The sequence below is a fragment of the Myotis nattereri genome (assembly GCF_964212035.1).
Source record: "Myotis nattereri genome assembly, chromosome: 5".
Lineage (NCBI taxonomy): Eukaryota > Metazoa > Chordata > Mammalia > Chiroptera > Vespertilionidae > Myotis > Myotis nattereri.
The window spans coordinates 84,081,836-84,102,421 of NC_138080.1; the positions used below are offsets into that span (position 1 = coordinate 84,081,836).

Sequence of the window (20,586 nt, forward strand, 5' to 3'; positions counted from 1 at the left end):
ATTAATTTGAACAATTTCTGGCAACCCACAACCCGGGTATGTGCCCTGATTGGGAATTAAACCCACCTTTTGGTGTAGGGGACCATGCTCTAACCAACTGATCCACACCAGCTAGGGCTTTACTTTCTTTAGTTTTTGTTGCCTTTTCTTCCATTGGTTTCTGAGTGAACTCTTTTTGGTCCTCTCCGTGTTAGGTTTAGAGGTAATCTAGATTTACTTGTATGCTGGGCTGGAATGCTTCTGTCCTAGGCCTGTTTCCCTTTTTAAGTGTCAAGTGCTGTGCAAGTTGCTCTTCATGAATGTGATAAGTAAGGTTGTGCATCTGAGCATGTATGTTCCCTTCAATAAGCCCTAGATAACAGATCATTGTTTGAACTGTGAAGCTCCTTTAATGTTACTCAAATAAAGATGGAATTTTGTTGTATTTTATCCTATTCTCTGTCAACAAAGATAACAGGACATAGAGTCTTTCGGGTGCTAGGGACAATCACAGCATCCCATGGATTACCCAGGCCATTAACCAAATGGCACTGGTTCCTTCTGAGGGATTTTTAATAAAACTCCCTCAAATTGTTGATCCTTCTGCCAAAATGCTGATATCAACAGGACATTGGACTTACAACTGTCCCTAAAAACCCTCTGTGTAGCTGCAGCCTCTGCACTTGGCTTCTTAACTGTAGCAATAAGTGAGCCCTGCTGAGACTAGCTTAGCTTCCAGAAGGAAGGCACTGGGTTGTGGCTCTCGTGCCCTGCGCAGTTTCTCTCCACAATCTGTCATGAGAAAGAGCAGTGTGTGAGCCCTGCTCAGTAGGTTTAGCCCTCCACTCCCAAAGCAGACACTCCAGGTTAAACAAGCCCATGCTTGTTATTACTCATTATTACTCGGGACCCCGATGCATTAGTGTCTCAAGAAAATGCTTAGTCTCTTCTCTCAGAGAAGCCTTTCTGTTTTGCTGTTTAATCCCAGGTCCCTGTCGTTGATTTATTGCCTCAGAACTACTTTGCAGTTATAGACCAAGAACTCTTCATCGTGACCTAATTTTCCTCCCATAAAAATCACAGCACATAATAAAGAGTATGCCTCACACATTATAGGGAGGTTCTCATTCTTGTAAATTGCAGGGGCACGTGACGGATGGGATTAGAAGAGGTGTAAAATATGTATGAGACATGTGGAGAACAAATTCCACAAATGTCAGTGGTCTACATTGTCAAGATGGGCTTGAGGGGGAGGCCTGTGAAATTTGAATTTTGTAGGCAACACAAGGGAAAAAGAACATCAAATTCTAACATTGCTGTAAGCAGTTACGATCGATGTTTTGCAAAGAGCAGTAATTAAATTTGCACTTATAAATTAAATCCTCATGTCCCGACTGCAAATAATTCATTGTTGAGTCTCCAGTTATTTCCCTACTTAGACTTTTTTATTGAATGCAATAATGTCTTTTTAACACTGAGCGTCAAATTGTGTTAGGCGCTTCAGTCCTCACCACAGTCCTGGTTTTTTATAGATGAGGCATCTGAAGGTCAGTTATGTAACTTCCTCAAAGTCACAGAGCTAGTAAATGATAAAATGAGATCTGTCAGACACTAAAATCATGTGATCTTTTTTGTTTTGTCTTCTGTCTCTCAAAATAATAGTCGCTATAAAGACCACTAGTGGTTAAGATACACAAAGTCAAGCTAAGTCCATTCAGCTGTACTCATCTGTGTGACCTTGGACTAATCAGTTACTCTGAGTCTCAGTTTCCTCACCTACCAGATGGCAAGAATAATAGTACCTCCCTTGTAGGGTTGTTGTGAGTAAAATAATAAGATAACCCGTGTAAATAACTTAAGATGATAAGCACTCTAATGATCTTGGTTCTTTTTATTATCTTTTATACCCCCTCGCCTCCTGCTGATCTCTGCCCAGTTCTGTGCTAAGCATTTTATGTGCATTATCATTTCAATTGCTCTGCAGGGCAGGTGTTAGATCCCCATTTTCAAGAGTTCCAGAGTTTGTCTAGCTCCAAAGCCTGTTTGCTTTCTGCCCATATAATGACTGCAGTTTCCTAGTCTATATTTTTGTGGTGATGTGACAGTGACGGTGAGGTCTTTGTAGCTGTGGTCGTTGCCCACTGAGGAGGCAGAACCAGGACTCAGCCCCAGTCAGTCTGACTGCAGAGGCCCTAGCCACACTTGGCCACTCTGCTGCAAGGCTTGGAATTTATGGTTCTGCTAATTCCGTATATAGGAAGCTTGAAATTGGGGTACTTGGAAGAGTTATCCAGAGTTCTATTTTTATTTTACAGTCGTATTCCCCAGTAGCTTCCAGAAGGCTTCCAGTCTTCCTAATAACTTATTCCTAAGGCATTCCTGAGTAAATCAGAATTAGTTCGTAAGTTTGGGCAGAATTAACAAGGGCCTTGTGGCCTAGCACAACTCTCCCTTCCCTTTTGTGTTAACTTGGAAAGGCCCTGTGAAATGAGTAGGTTGTTCCAGCCACGTGATAGAGCTTCATAAATCCATTTCTCATAGATTATATAAGCTTTCCCATCCATCACTCATTGGTACTGTTATTCTTCCCCAAAGAATGAAGGGAACTTCATTTCATTCTCTTGAAAGTATCTCTTCCAAACAAAATAGGATTGGAATAACCAACAATATTGTGAATAAATCAGTTTCCCATCAGAATTCCAACTGGAGCTTTTAGTACGGAGGCCACACTCTTGGCCTGGCTAGAAGGTGGCCAGACAAGGAGCAGCTTTTAAACAACTTCATATATTCAAGTTTCAGGGTTAAATGAGCAACAGTAATTTGGGGAATGATTTCTCAGACTCTTTGATGAAGGTTCATGTCATCTGCTCTGATGTAGTCTGATTTACAAAATGCCCTTGCACTTGGGAAAACTTGTTACGACAGTGGTGATAGTCTGATGTCTGACCCTTTACACCCTGCAGCATGCTCACTTGTACACCATTGCACTTGAGCCTGAGTATGGCCCTATCATCTGAGGCTAGGGCCTGGCTCATGGTGAAGAGAACTGGCCTTCAGGATGGTAGCACTCCCCCCAGTGAAAATCTCCTTCTAGAGTGTATTCTAATATGCTCTTAGACCAGGGGTGGGGAACGTCTGGCCCAAGGGCCGCATAAGGCCCGAGAAATCATTTGGTCTGGCCCTTCCAAGGCATTAGGGGTGAGTTAATTAAATGTTTGACCAAATATAGCAGCTTGATTTTCAAGTTGATAATTTTGTATGGTCCATAAATGATATTGTAAATATCCAAATGGCCCTTGCCATAAAAAAGGTTCTCCACTCCTGACTTAGATGAAACAGCCAATGAAACATAATATGTTCTCCTGTCTCACCCTGCATGGATGTGTATAAGCACAATTTTCAGGCGTCTGTCTAAATCCACGGTCCTTCCTTACAATTTACTCTCCTTTGTTTCTCTAGCATTTACTACAGTTTTAGGAGAAGGCAAGTGCTCACATTTTTGGTTACAGTTGAAATTTAACTGTTCCCATTGTAGTTGGTGGGGATCTCATTCTCAGTAACTTGTTAAGAAAAGAGAGACAAAACCTGGGGGACACCAAGTATAACAGGACAGAGGCCTATCACTAAGTTTGAATTCATTTAAAATGTTTCTAGGTAGGAATTGCTGTATGCGCTGTACTTGAGGCCAGAGGCAGAAGGGTTCTAAGAGACACCATTATTTGTTGAAATACATCCTTGTGGGTTTGGAGCCTCTGGCCTCTATAGTCAGGACTGGCTAGAAAAGCTGAGCTGAATGAATAATGACTGCTGAGGGCATGGAAAGTGAAGGTGTTAGTTACTTCAGCCCCAGGTTCCTGCCCTGGCCTCTCCTCTCCTTAGCTGTGCTGGTCAGGAAATCTCTCATTGTGGAATGCTCAGCCTGTTTGCTGTGTTGAGTTGACCGGGCAGATGTGAACACTCATCGAAAGGAACAGTGTTTAAATATCAATGATAACGGTGCATGGGCAGGTTGTCACCCAGGAGCAGCCATGGTTCAGCTTATTTTGGGGATCAAAGTAAAGGGAAGAGAAAGCTTCTTAGAGGTTGTGGTCCTTGAGCTCAACAACAACCATAGTTTCTCTTTTCTTACCCTGCAGACACCCAAAAAGAGACTGGGGACATGTATAGCACTGGTACTTATTTTTAGGGATGCCAACTCCTCTGGAAGCCAAATGATCTCAGTTGTTTTTGCGTGAAGTCCCCTTCTCCCCTTACTCCCTTGCCCTAGTTGAACTTAGCTATGTTGTGATTCGGTTTATTTTGTTGAAAATTCAGTCCCCTGGGGAAAATATGATAATGCTGTTTTCAGACAGCTGTGTTTGGGAATGAGATGGACTGAACCAGCTGGCTGGCATCATTGGAGCCCAAGGACCTGCCAACCCATGGAGAGCAGCTGTTTGAGCTGAAATTCTTATCATTCTTATGACTTTGCTTCCTATATTATCAGCTTCTTAGTTCTTCTAAATGCACACATGAAGGAGAGAAAGCCATGACAAAGACTCTGATATGTTTAGGGACACCCATAGTTTAAGGGATTGGGCTGCCATCATCATCCTCTTATTATTCATGACTGTCGGAAAAGAGAAAATCCAGTAGGAGGCTAGCTCTAAAGAGGAAGTGACAATAATGAGAGGATCGATAAATATTGATTTAATATAGTCGGGGTGTTAGAAGATTGTTTAATGAAGGAGGAAATGTCACAATGTAATGTTGAATGAAATGTATAGGATGCAAAACAGTATAAAGAATATAATCATCATTATGGAAAAGTATTCTTTAACATTAAGTGAGATAACCAGTACAAAGCACTTAACCTGGTGCCTGGCATGGCAAAGACTAAACAAATCACAGCTACTGGATGCAAACTCTAACCACAGGTAACATGTGCCTGGCGTAAAGTAGATGCTTGAAAGATCTTTCTTGATTGCATGAATTAGTGCTGCTGTTATTATTTTATGCATTGAAAAATGAATCTGGAAATTCTAAGGACATGGGTTTCTATGTGGTCATCTGAAGTTATATCTGATTGTGGCAGCTTAACCTCTCTGCCTCAGTTCTTCATTATAAATGGTGAGGAGAGTACTTATTGCTCAGGTCACTGAGCACTGAATGAGCCACCCGTGAACACATGCAGTGGCAGGTCCCTAGGGAACCAACATTGAACGGTGGCTACTGTAATCAAGCTAACTAACCATATAAGTGGTATGTATTATAATAATTCTGCTGTCCTTGTGTCTGTAGAAAAAAAGATGAGAGTTGTCATGATTTTGTCTAACATTTTCTTCTTGTTTTTTACCTTGGACTTTTTTTAAAAAAATAAAAGCTTAAATGTTTACAAGAAAATAAAACTCAAAAGCTAATAGTGGTTTTCCTAGAATTGGGAGAGTTTTTCTGTTTTCTTCTTGATGTTTTTTTCAAATTGCCTGTAGTATTTATATATTTCTTTTATCATCACAAGGAAAAACAACAAGTTACCCCCCCCCCTTATAAATAAGAAAAAAAATTGCTCAGCATCAAAGATAACACTAGAAAGGATACCCCCCCCCCCCCGCCCCGCCGAAGATGACTGAGGACCGATGAAGAAATGATGCCCAGTGTGCACTGGAGTTCTGTTTGGAGTGTTATTTAAATGCATATTTCACACTCTGATTCTGCACAAAGGTGGTCACAAAACTTGAAGCCTTGTTAACAGCCAATGGTTTAGATTTAGCACAGATTTTTCCCATGTCCCCTGGAGAGAAGAACAAAAAGATCAGCGGAAAAATAGGAGAAGGGGTTAGAGATGGAAGTAAATGTTATGGAGCTCTGGGATACACTTCCTAACAAGAAGGTTTAACCCAGTTCCTTGAGATGATTAAAATGAAGTCCTGAGCAAACAGTGGCGGTCTTCTCAAGGTTTGTTGCTGATCTTAGACATCACCACCCGCCTTTGTACTGGTTCTGCTTTCTCCCCAGTTCACGGCAGCCTGTAACCATCCTGTGCAATTATGCTTGCAGATATTTAACACCGTGCCTGAAATGCCTCTCACCAATGCCCAGCTGCACCTGTCTCGGAAGAAGAGTGGTGACTCCAAGCCCCCGTCCTGCAGCGAGAGGCCCCTGACGCTCTTCCATGCTATGCAGTCGACAGAGAAACGTGAGTCCTGTGCTCAGGGCTAGGGTGATGCCCCAGGGACATCCCTTGCCACCTCTGCCTCTGGCTACTTGGGGGCCACACCTCTGGCCTCTCTGTGGGCCTCTGCCTTTTGTGTCCTTGAGGACTGTGTTGCACTGTGCCATCCAAGGTGCCACGGTAAATGCTGTGGAGGGCTGTAATTATTATCACTACAAGGACAAAACACAAAGTGGAATAATGACCTGTTTTGCCTTGAAGAGAAGAGGCTCCTTATCAGGATTGGCATCTTTCTCTTCCTTTGTTACAAAAATGAGTTTTAGTAGCCCCTCGCATTTTAAAAGTGATGGTTTTCCTTATCATGATGCCTGAAAACAAATCTTCACCACCCCTCCACCCCAAACATCATGCATTTAAAGATGTCACAGTATCCCATAATACGGCTGTACCTTGGTGTATTTAGTACCATTTGGGTGTTTCATATATTTTGCATTTATGAATAAAGCTACTGTTATGATCTTTGTAGCTAAATCTATTCATAGTCATGATCATTTCCTTAAGATAAATTCCTGGAAAGATTTCTAGGTCAATGGATATGCACAATTTTAGGGCTTTGACCCTGTACCTGGATTGGCTTCCCTTCAAATGATAATCTGTGTTCCTCTTGACTGTCTAGCTTGGCTCATTCTCACTGTGGTGTCCACATGGCCTGGGTTCCTCCACATGTACCAGCAAAGGCTTGGAAAAGGCCTGGCCACACCCACATCTGCCACGAACAAGACTGAGGTGATGTGCTTCTCGGGTTTCCAGGAGAGCCATGGTCACCTCATGTTTTGTACAAACGTGTACAGTGCAGATTGGGACAGATCAGACAGTGCTGGTAAATGCTGCTACGCTTTCCATAGTGCCGAGGTTATGATGAGACTGAAGCAAAAGCAGCTCTGGGACCAGCCTAGAAGCATACTCTGGGAGCATGTAGGAAAAAGATGGAGATCAGGAGAACATCAATTAGATCCTTGCCCATGATTAATTTTATCTCACAGGCAGGGGATGAAAGTTAAGGATGTGTGAAAGCAGACCTGCCTAAGCTGCAGAGCCAACTGCTGGCCCTGTCTGCAGATGGCGAACAGAGGGTGGGAGACGGGAAGAGGGTGAAGCAATACCTCTTTCCTCCAAATGTTAGTAAATGCTCCCTGAAAACAAGACCAAAATCTCCATATGCTTGAATATTCGTGGGGTTTTAGCTTTCCCCCCATTTCTCAGAGAAGAAACATTTCAAAAGAAACATTTTCATTGAAAGTATATAGATGTGTGTAGGTGAATATTCTTTTTAGTAATCTGTTTCAGAATCCCTCCGTTTTTCTGGGAAATTAGAATGGCTCTCCTGGCTTAGAGAGGACAATAGGAGGAGTTGGGTGAGTTGATGCTGAGGAAGACTGGGCCAGGAGCTGGAAGGTTCTACTGGCACTCGCCCCTCCTAGGTTGTAATCTGGCCACCCATCAGGGTTAGATGAACAGGTGACAATGCACAATAAAGTCTTCACACCTTACACTTCCCTTTGTCTGGTCTATGGACAAAGACAGAAGACTGATTTATCAAAGCTCTTTGCTGAGTTTACTCTATGGAATTCAAATATAGATAAAGATCTCACAGCTGATTTGTGGGGGAAATTGCATTTCCATAATGTGTATTCCATAATAATAATTGTATATTCAGTAATGACAATGTTTTTCAGTGTGAGGCCTCTTTCTATACCTAGCTCCCTACTTCCCAAACCTGAATCCTTTGCATAGACCTTCATTCACTCTTTATGCCACAGCCACATAACTCATTCACTGTGTTTAATACATGTCTTTACATCAACTTTAAATCAACTCACTTCTTTACATGGCCTATTCCTACTCAGTAAAAGCTCCAAAAACATAAGTTTGATGGTCTCACTGTTCCCTAATATATAGGAAAATAGATGTGTAACCATTAAGTTAAGAATGTTCATCCACATCCAACCCCAGAATCGCCTTGTGTTCTGCCCGTGGAGTATGTACCACAGTTTGTAGTCCATAGACTTTGCTCTAAAATTTTGACTGATTCAGCCGAAACCGGTTTGGCTCAGTGGATAGAGCCTCAGTCTGCGGACTGAAAGGTCCCAGGTTCGATTCCGGTCAAGGGCATGTACCTGGGTTGTGGGCATATCCCCAGTAGGAGATGTGCAGGAGGCAGCTGATCGAGGTTTCTCTCTCATCGATGTTTCTAACTCTCTCTCTCCCTTCCTCTCTGTAAAAAATCAATAAAATATATATATAAAAAAATTTTGACTGATTCAGATTCTTCCTGTTAATGCAGATATAAAAAGTCACGTTTCTTTTGTCCACTTGACTGGAGTTGGGTTCAGATATTATTAGTTGGTTGTTTATATCACTGTAGGCACTCGGTGATATAAACATGCTGTGCATGGTTTCATGCTGTGATACCTGTCCAGGTGTGATGTAACCTTACCTTTCTTCAGATTCTTGCCACAGAGCATGTACCTTGTTAGAGAGATCATGCTTGTGTGGACACACACACACACACACACACGCACACACACACACACAAAACCTCTCCTCTACCTTCAAACTTGGCATATGACTTTTCAGAACCTCATTTCCTCTTATGTCTGCGTATCTGCCTCTTTTGAATCCATTTATGCCTTTTCTCCTCGGTGATGTACTTGCAGTTTATTATCTCCTTAGTCTTCCACGGGTCAGCCCTCTCTTCAGTTCCTGAAACTCCCAGAGTAGTTTGCTTGGTGCTTCCGTTTGAGGGGCTCCAATTGTTCCGCATCAGCACACGTTTTCCCCCATCTCTCCGCAGGGCCCCTGCTCTGTACAGAAGTTGAAGCCCATCCTTTTCTCTTAGAAGTGACTCTGTGCCAAAGCTTCCGGCCTCAGATTGTCAGCTGCCTCCCTCTTCCTGGAGAGGAGGCTCCTGAGGGTCACCTTGCCAGGTTTTTCAACTGTGCTGCCAGACGAAGGGTAGCAAAGGATATTAGTGTTTAATCTCCAAGTTTCCATGCAGGTATACCATACAGCAGACATTGCACTGGTATATCGAGGTGAAAGGCACTGACAAGCAAACTGTACTTTTAGTTTTCTGAACAAATGTAGAAGGTAGAGCCCGGGATTAGAGGAAACAAGCAACCAGGTCTCGTACCTTTTAGATTTCTTCTAAGAAGTTGCAAGGTGACATTTATCACTTATGTTGTCCCAGATTTTTAGTATATCCACCAAGGTGTGGAAATATATTGCTTGGAATACTGGTTCTTATTCTTGGGTGTGCATTTGAATCATGTAAGGAGCTTGTTAAAAATACAGGTGGCTGGTTTCTCTATGGTACATTCTGAATCAGGTCTTGGCTCTGCAGCTCAGGCATTTGTATTTTAAAAGCTCCCGGGCAGTGCTGAAGACAGCAGCAGTGAAGAAGCACTGGCTTGAGAGAGGGGGCACCATCTTGGTTTCTTGTCTTCTGTCATTAGCAGAACATCTCTCTGTCTGTCAGGATTGGGGGCGGCCTGGTGTGGTGATTGATAGTAGGAGCTCTGTGCCCACCGGCACTGTTTCTGTGCCATCTTGACTCTGAGACCTGGAGTACATTACTTTTCCTGGTCCGAACCGCCATTTTTCTCATCTGTAAAATCCATCACTAGTAATAGCTTTCTTGGAGGGAAATTACTGTGATTAAGTGAAACAGTGCATGTACAGTACTTGACACTGGGCCTAGAACATAGTAAGCACCTAATAAACATTAGCTACAATTACGATGATTATCATCAAGCTATAGCTTTCTCTTACATTTGACTAAGTACCCCACTCGCCCTCGCCGCCCCCCCCCCACCCCCCCCCCACCCCCCGCCCGGAGGTGCAGATTCCCCAGGAGAGGCCCGTGCAGAAGGGTAATGCAATCTCCCTGGCTCAACCAGAGCCCGTTTGATGCTTGAGTGCAAATACATCAGCAGCCTGGGATGAGTTGTGCAGTGTTGATGGGGGTGGGAATGGATTCTTGGGCTTTGTTTTACAGGGATCATGTTAACTAGCTGCTGGGATTATAGTTCTGATTAATTCTTTTAGTTCAGTTAATTCTTCCTGGACCCTGTCCCAGACAGGCCCAGTGAGAGGTTGAGAACGTAGCTCATATACTTCTCATGTGTGTCTTCCTCGTTGAAAAATCACTGGGAATTCATACTATTCAAAGTCTTACGTAATGCCTTTCTCCGAGCAGGCAAGGCTGCAGCCTGTGCCTTTTCTCAGGCTGCCTCTGCAGGTGATGCGTGCTCTGGACACACCTGCTTATCTTGGCAGATGATGTGCTTATCCACATGGGTTCCTATTGTCACACAGACTGTAAGGTGTAATGTGGCTCTTGGCTTAATTATGTGTGGTTACCATGTGTGATTGAAAACCACATAGTTGATGCATCCATTAAAAAATGATGCTGTGGAAAACCCTTGGCAGGGAAGAAGTTCAAGATCAGTAAATGAAAAAAAGCACATGGTAGGCTCAGATCGCTGGCACTTTCACTAAGTGAACAAAGTAGATAGCACATTAGTAGATATGATATTATCCCACTTTGTTAAAAGAAAAAGTTGTGTGTGTGTGAGTATGTTACTATGTATAGAAAACAAACTGGATGTTGACACACCAAAATATAGGTAGGGTATTTGTATTTCCGGTACTTTCTAAATTGAAGAAGATGCATATTTATTATGCATTGATTCATTTTACCTTATTAAAAACAAAACCTCCTAATTATACATTTCAGTTACTATCTCAAACCCATTTTTCAATGTGCCATGGTATTAAAAATATGTAAGTATATAATTGTCTTCTTCTGATGAGCAATAATATAAGTAGTCGATATGTGGACTCCCTCAGATATTGAGAGACCATAGGTTAAAGGGACAGTGTCTTGACTCAAAAGTAAGTTCTCAGGCAGAAAAGAGGACTAAGTTGTGAGTGGGAGAGTATCCATTTAACTCTCATTTTTCAACTCCCTGTTCAGCATTGATTAGAGGCTCATTCGTACACCTTGGTTTTTGAAATGCTCTTGTTTCAGGTCCTGGTATCCCCATTGTGCCTCATTGTCCCACTGCCTGAACCATTCAGTCCTGGGTCAGCCACAATGACTTCCCCATTCTCTCTTGAAATCCAGTGTTATTGGCATCCTTTTCCTTTGCAAAGTAAAGGGTTGTTCTGAGTGCCATGGGGAGAGAAATTCAGTCCACACAGGACCAAAATCAGTGGTGGTTTTTGCTGAAGACAGCCTGCCACAGGTTGTAGCATCATGAACTGTGTCCTGTGGTCAAAACAATTGACCATGATTTGCATGCATCAACTCATTGTTTAGCCTATTCACAGCCCAAATTTCATTTTAAGATTATTTTTTAAAACATTGCCCAAACTGTTTTCATGTGTACCAACACACTGCCCAAATTGCTTTTAAAGATTATTTTTATCATAGGGACTGAGGCTGGGTCAGCGTGAAATCAGACCACCTCAGAATTCGTGTGGCTTGGCACGCCACCAGTATCCAAAGCAAAGTTACAGGGAAACAAAATTGCTTCAGAAAGTGATTCCAAGCTTCCAGTGAACTTGGGTGTTTCCCAGAGGTGGTAAACTCAGAAATTGCAGTGCACTCATCATTTTTTATTGCAAAATTCATTAAGCTGCCACACTATTATCATCCTATCTTGTCAAGATGACACATTGCAGACCTCATTGCAAAACTTTAACAAGCCAGGAGAAAGTACACCTCTCTCCCCACCGTGCACAGGAAAGCCACTGGGTATTTTCCTTTTGCCTTAATATATTTTGCATAAACCCCTGGGTCTCTACAGAACTTCCCTCTGTCTGGCAACTCCCTTTCCTCCCTATTTGATCATGTGGAGAGAGAGTTACCCCCTTCCGGCTCTGCGAGGCATCATGAGCTGCTATTAAAAAAAAAGTCAGCTTCCCCCTCCTTTTTGCCAGCGAGGCTCAGACATCCAGAAAGATGAGATGCTAGCCTGTATTCTGAAAGACCTCCATGCATGTTGGGAAATCTCCCCAAAGTGACCTCGAAGGTCTGTGTTTCATATTTCTTCTTCAGCTCTGTGCATCCAGTGGGCCAGACTTGTTCAGGCCTGCCGAGACGTGTGAATTTAGCTTGGCGCTGCGTGTGCGTTCCTGGCCTCGCCTCTGGGTTCTGTGGTAAACAGAGACCCTGCCTCTTGTGTGTGGTGGGGTTGTCATTTAGAGCAAGCAGGAGACACTTGGTAAATATGGAAAGTGAAGTAGCTTAGCTCCCAGATTTCCATGGCAACCCCCAGAACAAGTACAATATCACCAAAATTACTCTGTGGCTTTCTTTTTTTAGTTGCAGTGATTTGGTTGCATACTCATGTTTTTCCGCTCCTGATTTATACAAAAAAACATTGCCCCCTGTAACCAGGACTTTGTTTTTAAGGACATTAGCGGTCCCAGTCTGGACACACCTGAAAAATCCAGTCATACAGAACTGCCTTTTTCTGTTCTAGGAGAACACATTTTGATTGTTTATTGTGGCCTTGTATTTATTATGTAGCTTACACTTATTCGTGGAGCTTTAGCAGACACTATGCACAGACTAAGCAGGAATGGATGAGCCGATGCTGACTGCACGAGTCACTGTGACGGATGACGGATGTTTTCTGCTGGGGCACATGTGCCCCAGCCCTTGAGTAGTTTGTATTTTTAAGGACCAGCTCCACATCCAGTTTGTCACTCCTTGTAGAACATATGTTCCTGAAACCATCCAATACATTACTCATAGATGTTTACAATTGTTTGAAGATTGCTTTTATCATTTCCTAATTTCTGGGCTCTTGTTTTCAGTGATTACTATGAAGAGAGATTCTTGTTGACAAACACATTTGAGGAAGGCAAACATTTTCACTGAATTCCACCAGTTTAGGAATACTCCTAACTTGTGGGCATTCTTTCTCTCTTGGTCATTTAAATGGTTCTCTGTGATCTTGTTGATTTGACTCATAACTGGTTGTTGTTTTTCTTTTTCAGTCCAGTAGTTTATAATTTTTTCCTTCAGGAATGTAATTGCCATCAGTCCTTCTTATACCTTCTTACGAAGATGCAGAGCTGGTGTGAATCATCAGTGGCTCCAAGTCCAGCTGTCTCTCGTATTTGAATGATTTGGTTTATTTTATTTTTACTTTTTAGGCTGCCTATTCTCATTATGTTTTTCTGTCAGGAGCAAGGACTCATTTGTCCACCTGACAAAAATCCTCCTGTTTTGAGTGACATTACTGAATCATTATCTCTTTATTTTTTTTAATTCATTTCAAATGCTTAAGAACTGGTCTCTCTAGAGCAGTGATAGCCAAACTTTCAGACCTCATGGACCACCAGTGGTCCACGGACCACTGGTTGGCGACCGCTGCTCTAGATTTTGCCACAACTACTAAAACATTTGATTTGCTGTTGCTCTTCTCACTCCCCCGTCTCTGGAATAATCTTCACCTTCTTGCTCACCCTCAGTAAGACTTATCAGCATTTCATCTGAGAAGTATCCACTAGGAGTTCCCAGTCTTACTAGCTGAGGTCTTGCATCCAATGAAACTATGATGGTCGGGTAGTCAGAGAGTGCCAGATTTCCAGTTTTCCTTATCACATGGCTTACCCAGGTAGACCAATAAAGAGGATGCCTTTTAGGGTGCATAGTTGGCTGTCTTGGCTACAAAACTATGAAATCTTATGATTAATTATATTTTGTTCTCTTGAACAATGAATTCCTTTCCCTGACCTTTTGCTTTTGTTGTTTTGTTTTAGGTTATGACATATGTGGAAGATTCTAGATAACTTAATATAAGCCCAAATAAAACCTAAAACAGAATTTATTTTTTAGAAAAAGAATTCTAATGTCCTTCAGTAAATGGAATGCTAGAAATCCCCAAGTTCAGTTTGGGTGTAGCCACCTGTTTTATTCTATTGACTTTCCTAGCTCAGGGAGGGTCACATTCTCGTTTTCTACCCCATCCTCATTCCCTTGTGAGTTTATTTCAGACAAATACCATATTTCATAGGCTACAGCCTTTCTCATTAGGTATGGAGAACCCCAGTCTATTAAACTAATAGGAGATGTGTTCTAAAAATCTTTATCTAAGTCTAGTTTTCAGAATGAAATCTTTTTATGAGCATTAGGATTCTGATAAAATATTTCATTTTATAAAGCAAAGCATCTTTATATAATGTTTTTTTTCCAATTGTGATTTAAAAGTGTTATCTGTCAGATATCCAATCTTAGGTTGCTCATAGTCTACCAAATAAGGTAAACATATGATTAAGTAGATATATGCAAGTTAATAAATATACCAGTAGGCATCTGAATAAAATACCAAGGAATTAATTTAAGAGTCTGCTAACTGGGTACCGTGTTTGCTACTCATTAGATACTCATTAAACATTCATTGAATAAATAAAAATTGAAGAAAGTTTCATTTCAAATACTCCTTTTCTAATGGATAGTAAGGCAGAAAAAAATCCTGATAATATTTTAGAAAAACTAATATACTTTTAGCAAGATACTGTTTTTAATTTATAGAATTACAACCTTCTCATGGGTAAGTAAATAAAATCACAAGAAAAATATGAGCTACAGTTATATTCTTCTGTTTCCTCAGAGAATTATGTCATGCCAACTTGGCCTCAAACTAGAATTCATAAAACTATTAATCTCTCCTCCTGTATAAAGCAGAAAATGTCTCTATTGAACCCCAAAGAAGTATCATATTCCCCTTTTTTTATATGGTGGTCTTGGGCTCCTCACAGTCTTGCAGGATTTGATATGAGTACTTTGTGCAAAGGAAATTTTTACTTATACTGAATCATACTGATAAGTGGCATAACCATTCCTTAGATGATCCCCTAATTATGTCATTTTAGAGTTGTTTTTCTTCTCAGTAGCAGGTTCCCATTTGCTGGCCTTATTAGTCTGCCTACGTCTTAGTTCAATGTAACTCTTTTGGTTTCTCTTTCTTCATTGTTGCTTCCGTTTGGAATTTAAGCTCTTAAAATATGAACAGTTCTAAATCTCTGGAATCAACTTAATAATCTACTTTTTTCAAAATCTACTTAGAGTTAAGCAATCTCCCAATAGCCTAGCCTCATGGTGTTTTTTTAAGTCTCCTGTAGGGCTTTAAATATGATATTAAAAATTTGCCAAGCTATTAGGGGGTCATTGGGTATTGTGTGTGTGTGTGTGTGTGTGTGTGTGTAATGTGAATATTAATCTAACATCATTTCATAAGTATAATATACTTTTACGACATGGCTAGTGTAAGGGAAGAAGTATTTTTATCATGACATCACCCCCTTTATCGGCTAAAGACACCGGAGTTCAAATGTCCACCTCTAAACTACCATGTCAGTGAGCCTAGTCTGTCTCCTTAGGGATATGGTACACATCTGGCTCATTTCAAAACAGTCCAGTGAAGATTAACCCAGATATATTTCGCGATAAGTGAATTGATTGCTAAAAACATCAGTTGACTTCAAAACATCATATTGATTTCAATATGGCGTATCTGTTGGTAATATGGGACAAAAATGACATCCTAAATCCCCAATGTTTTGCTGTAGCAGTGGTATCTGTGTCATTTAGCTAAATCACAGCAAAAATGTTTTCTTCAGGTAGTGGTTCCAAGTTTTTAAAGAGGGGAAGAAACAGAACATTCTTTTCTTTGCCCTGGCTGGTTTGCTCAGTGGTGAGAGCGTCGGCCTGGGGACTGAAGGGTTCCGGATTCAATTCCAGTTAAGGGCACTACCTCAGTTGCAGGCTTGATGCCCAACCCTGGTCTGGGCACATGCTGGAAGCAACTAATTGCTGTGTCTCTCTCACATCCATGTTTCTTTTCCTCTCCCCTCCCCCTCCACTCTCTCTAAAAATCAATGAAAACAATATCCTTGGGTGAGGATTAACCAAAAAGAAAGTTCTTTTCTTTGAGCAATGTCTGATGTTTACAAAGCACATTCTTGCAAATGATCCCACTTGATCCACAGGACAGCTCACTCTCCCCATTGTATAAATGCATTAGCCAAGAAGCAGAGTGTGAGTGAAAATTGCCTGAGGCCATACTACCAGTCAGGGGTGGAGCCTTGAAGACAACTCAGGTTTCTCCCTCCTGGCCTGGTAATACACTCCAAGCATTAATATGAGTGCTTGGACCCTGGACTCAGTTTTTTATATGCAAACTACTCTGTAGTCCTTACACATCTTTTTATCAAAGAACTAACTTGAAGCTAAATATCAATTGCATAGAGCTACAGCAACCCAGAGGGTATGTGTAGGGAGCATCAGGAATTCAGATTACAGAGTCATAAGGAAGTAGATGGCCAAATAGTAGATGTTTATGGTTACTTGCTATAGAATCAAAGGTAGGATGTGGTCTGTGCAATTTAGACAACATTGGGGCAGGAGTGTTTGAATAAAAGGTGAATGTCACAGAAACCAAGAGGATATGGTTGAACACAAAGGGCTATGAAGGCTGCTCTGTGCTCTGACCATCTGTCAGTCAAAATAAGACACAACTTATGGTGCAGTAGTAGGGCTACTCTTAGGAAAAAGGCTGGTCAAATTAAAGGGGAGGGCAGGGGAGGAGGTATGTACTATCAAGCTAAGGAGGGGTTTTACTCTAAAATTTCAGGTGACCTATTCCTCTTTGATTCCTTTCCCACTTGTAATTCACATCCTTTCCTATGTCCCATGTTTAGCTTCACTGGCCCAGATACCTCAATCCAATTTCAGTATTTGTAAATTTTTATATATGTGAGAACAGACTACCCCTATAAAATAATATTAATATGGGGCTTGTGGCCTTTCGTTTTTCCCCAGAGGAACAAAGAAACAGCATCATTAACTCCAGCTTGGAATCTGTCGTCTCATCAAATGCAAACAGCATCCTTAATTCTAGCAGCAGCTTACAGCCCAACATGAATTCCAGTGACCCAGACCTGGATGTGCTCAAACCCACCCGGCCCAACTCACTGTAAGTATGTTTGCTTGCCTGCCATAGCAGGCCCTCGGTCAGCAATTCTGCTGAGAATTTGTTCTCAGGCCCAATCTGACTTTGAGCATTGTCCTATGAATGTTATTTAAATTTCCCTAAACTTGGAGCTTGGCTAGTTTGTTATGGGTTAATCATTATTCACAACATACTGCTTCTTGGCCTTGGTGATCTATGATTTACCATCCTGCTGAGATGGCTTTGGTGATGGCTATTGCTCTTGCCTGTGCTGGCTGCTGGGCATGAAAAGCAATTCCTTTTGATTTTGTGAACATCCAGGCTCTGTAGTAGCTCAGTAGATCACAAGCCAGGTCTGTTTCTTTCATTCATGTTGTCTTGGTTTCCCTCCTCCCTGACTGTGTTGACAATGTTCATTTCCAGCAAATAGTCCCCCAGCAGCCCTTTGAGTCTTCAGCTCCTCCAGCCTTAGTGTGACTGTGATCACATACAGAGGCTATCAAAGAGAAGCACCATTGTTGCTTCACTCTTGGGTTTCAAGTACCCGTAGCCAACACAGGCAGTTTTGGGGCTGCTTGTCCAAACCTCCACGGAAATTGGATGTACTCTGTTAGGGCCAGAAAGTCCTCCCTTGTGGCTTCATCTCACATTGCTTAGCATGCTTCCTCAGACCACCCCATAAATCGTGTCAACCGGAGCCTTTGCGGAAAGAATGTGAGGCCATGACCAGAACAGCTGGACTTTGAGGCTGCAGTTGTATAAGGCTCGGGAAAAGCAGAGTTGACTTTGCCTTTCTCTAGTGAAAATAGTTTGCGGTTCAGCCACAGATTGCTCTCAGGCAGTTGTTTTACATGGTGAGGCGTCGGTATAGCAGAGCCTTTTCCTGCCCCTCTCTAGGCTAAGGTTGTGTGCATGAAAGCACCTTAGCATTCTATCTCATTAAGATAGCTACAGATGTGCAAAATGGGTCCAACAGTTTTTGCCTTAGATAGGACTAAGGCACATTAAGGTTTGGGAGGGAAAATGACTCTAAAGTGGACTTAAGAGGTAATTATATAGAAAACACAACCACAGTTTAGGATGAAATCATACATTGAGAAAGTCAGGTCTCATTTTAGGTAATGGCTTTAAATCCTACCTTGATATTCAGGAAGTTAAATGACTTACCTATTTTTTGGTAATATGTTTGTTCACTAAGAAGTGAACCAGTGCCTTAAGAGCTCAAAATAATTTAACGTGTTCAGGTTATGGGCAGTGAGTTTCTCTGGCTCCCCATGGCCAGACTGAATGTCTCAGGTGCTCCTAGCCATTAAGGAGATTCTTGTTCCCCACTGCACCCCCGTTTTGTTTAATCTCTGTACCTACCAGTTGCTGAGGTTGTTGCTCAGCATGAGCAAAGTTGAATTTCTAGCCCAGGTTGCTTTATATCTTCTGATTCTAGCTGTCGTACCAACTAGTTTTCTTTAATCTTTGTTTTCAGCAGCTAAGGGCTGGGAGCCCCCTGAGTCACTGCTGAGTACAGTGTGTCCAGAGAGGCTGCTTGAGCAGCTAAGTAGAAAGGGGTTGCCTTTTAAACAGGTCCTGGAAGAGGGGGCTTAGGCTTTTTATTTTTTAATTGTCTAGTGATTTGTTTTACATAAAACACTGCGGGGTGACTCAATTCATTTCACACCATACAGGGGGGCTGTTCCCTACAGATTTGGGGGGCTTTCCTAGGAAAGGGAAGGTGATGCCAGGAGCAGTTCTACCTTTATTCTTGGGAGGGGGATTAGAGGTAGATGTGTAGTGTTTCTAGCAGGACTGTGGTCCTGCTGAGCTCAGGGAAGGTCTGACTGACAACTGTGAGTCTTGAGCTCAAGGCAGACTGTTCCTGAGGCAGGAGTGCTGATCCCAGGGCAGACACCAGAGTTTGCCACGCCCCAAACACGGGCCAGGCACAGGTCCTGCAAGCTTTGCAGTAGGTTCAGTGACCATTTCTGTCACTCAGGGCAGTGAGATGCTATGGCTCCCATTGTTTTCTGCGTGGAATTTGCCTGAGTGGCCATGGATACAGGCTGGGTAGTCCTGGCAAACAGAAGTCACAGTATGTTCCCTGAGAAAATTGATTCTGTGAAGTCTGTCGGCACACTGTGCCATGGTGATTGGGCTCAGTTGAAGCCAGCTGAGACCGGTGGGTCTCAGCCTCCATTCTGGACCCTTTCATTCCCTTCAGCAGTGTTCACTTTGAAGTGCACAGAGAGCCTTGAATGGGAACACTTAATGATGCCGATGAAAACAAAACACAGAATCAAGGGTGGTGGATTACCATTAGCTTGTTTGACTATTAATTGAGCATAAGGTGGGGAACTAGTCACCAGAAAACGGTCTGTTCTTTTTATTTTATTCATTTGTTTTTCATTATTTTCATAATGACTGGAACGATCACTGTGACCGTGTAACAATCATAATGAAAGAAACACATTGTGACTCAGCACCCTTTGGTACTTCAGAGACTACATTTTGCTGTCTCATTGGTAAATCTTTGCTAATTCTCCAAGGAGATCAGGCCCCTCTTGTTTGTGTGGGCATAGTGCTAAGTCAGACATCAAAATTAGAGATGCCACCATTCTAGCCACGCCAGGGGAAGACTGCAGGGTTTAAATCTTTGGCAGGTCCTCTTGAAGATCAAAGGATACTTGGTAAGCCAGGACAAAAGTCCAGCTAGTCCAAAATTGTCAGCAAGTATTCTCTCCTATTTTGTGCCCAAACCTATGCTAAGCTATCTTGGGTAAATGAAAAAAAAAGAGTTTACAGCCTGGCTAAGGAGGAAAGACAGTGGTATATGGCAGTGTTAATTGGGACTTGTAGCTTATAAGTGTGTTTAGAGTTCAACAACTATTAACTGTATATCTGATGAGTACACGCACCAGTCAGAGTATTGGGGAAGGTAGGGTAGACAAAATGTGAGGTAGGCCTTAGATAAGATTTTATGGGTGGATGAAGAACATTCCAGCCTGTGTGGGTCAACCCATGAACCAGGAGATCACATGCCTGGGTTGAGGGCGCCATCCCCAGTGGGTGGGCATGCAGGAGGCAGCCGGTAGATGATTCTCTCTCATAATTGATGTTTCTATATCTCTCTCCCTCTCCCTTCCTGTCTCTGAAATCAATAATAATTTTTTAAAAAAGCATTCCAGGTAAGGGGTATGACAGAGGTAGAGATGATCCAAGATGGAAAAATAGCCTACAGACATGTGATGAGGGAGGGGCAACTTACTAGTTCCTTTCCTACCACTACCAGTATATGTCTATCCAACCTTTAAAATCAGGACACTTCTTACAAAAATCCAGATTTCATAGACATCCACATGCAAAAGAAGAAGAAGAAGAAGAAGAAGAAGGAGAAGAAGGAGAAGAAGGAGAAGAAGGAGAAGAAGGAGAAGAAGG

General features: G+C 42.1%; 1 protein-coding gene across 3 annotated transcripts in view; it reads left to right on the forward strand.

Annotated features, from left to right (window-relative positions):
* ARHGAP26 (Rho GTPase activating protein 26) overlaps positions 1 to 20,586 on the forward strand; it is a 413,435-nt gene that overhangs the window by 315,732 nt on the left and 77,117 nt on the right. For all 3 annotated transcript variants that reach the window (XM_081091772.1, XM_081091773.1, XM_081091774.1), the window contains exons 19-20: positions 6,016 to 6,154; positions 17,031 to 17,184. In XM_081091772.1, the coding sequence (XP_080947898.1) occupies positions 6,016 to 6,154; positions 17,031 to 17,184 (293 nt within the window). The remainder of the gene's footprint in view (positions 1 to 6,015; positions 6,155 to 17,030; positions 17,185 to 20,586) is intronic.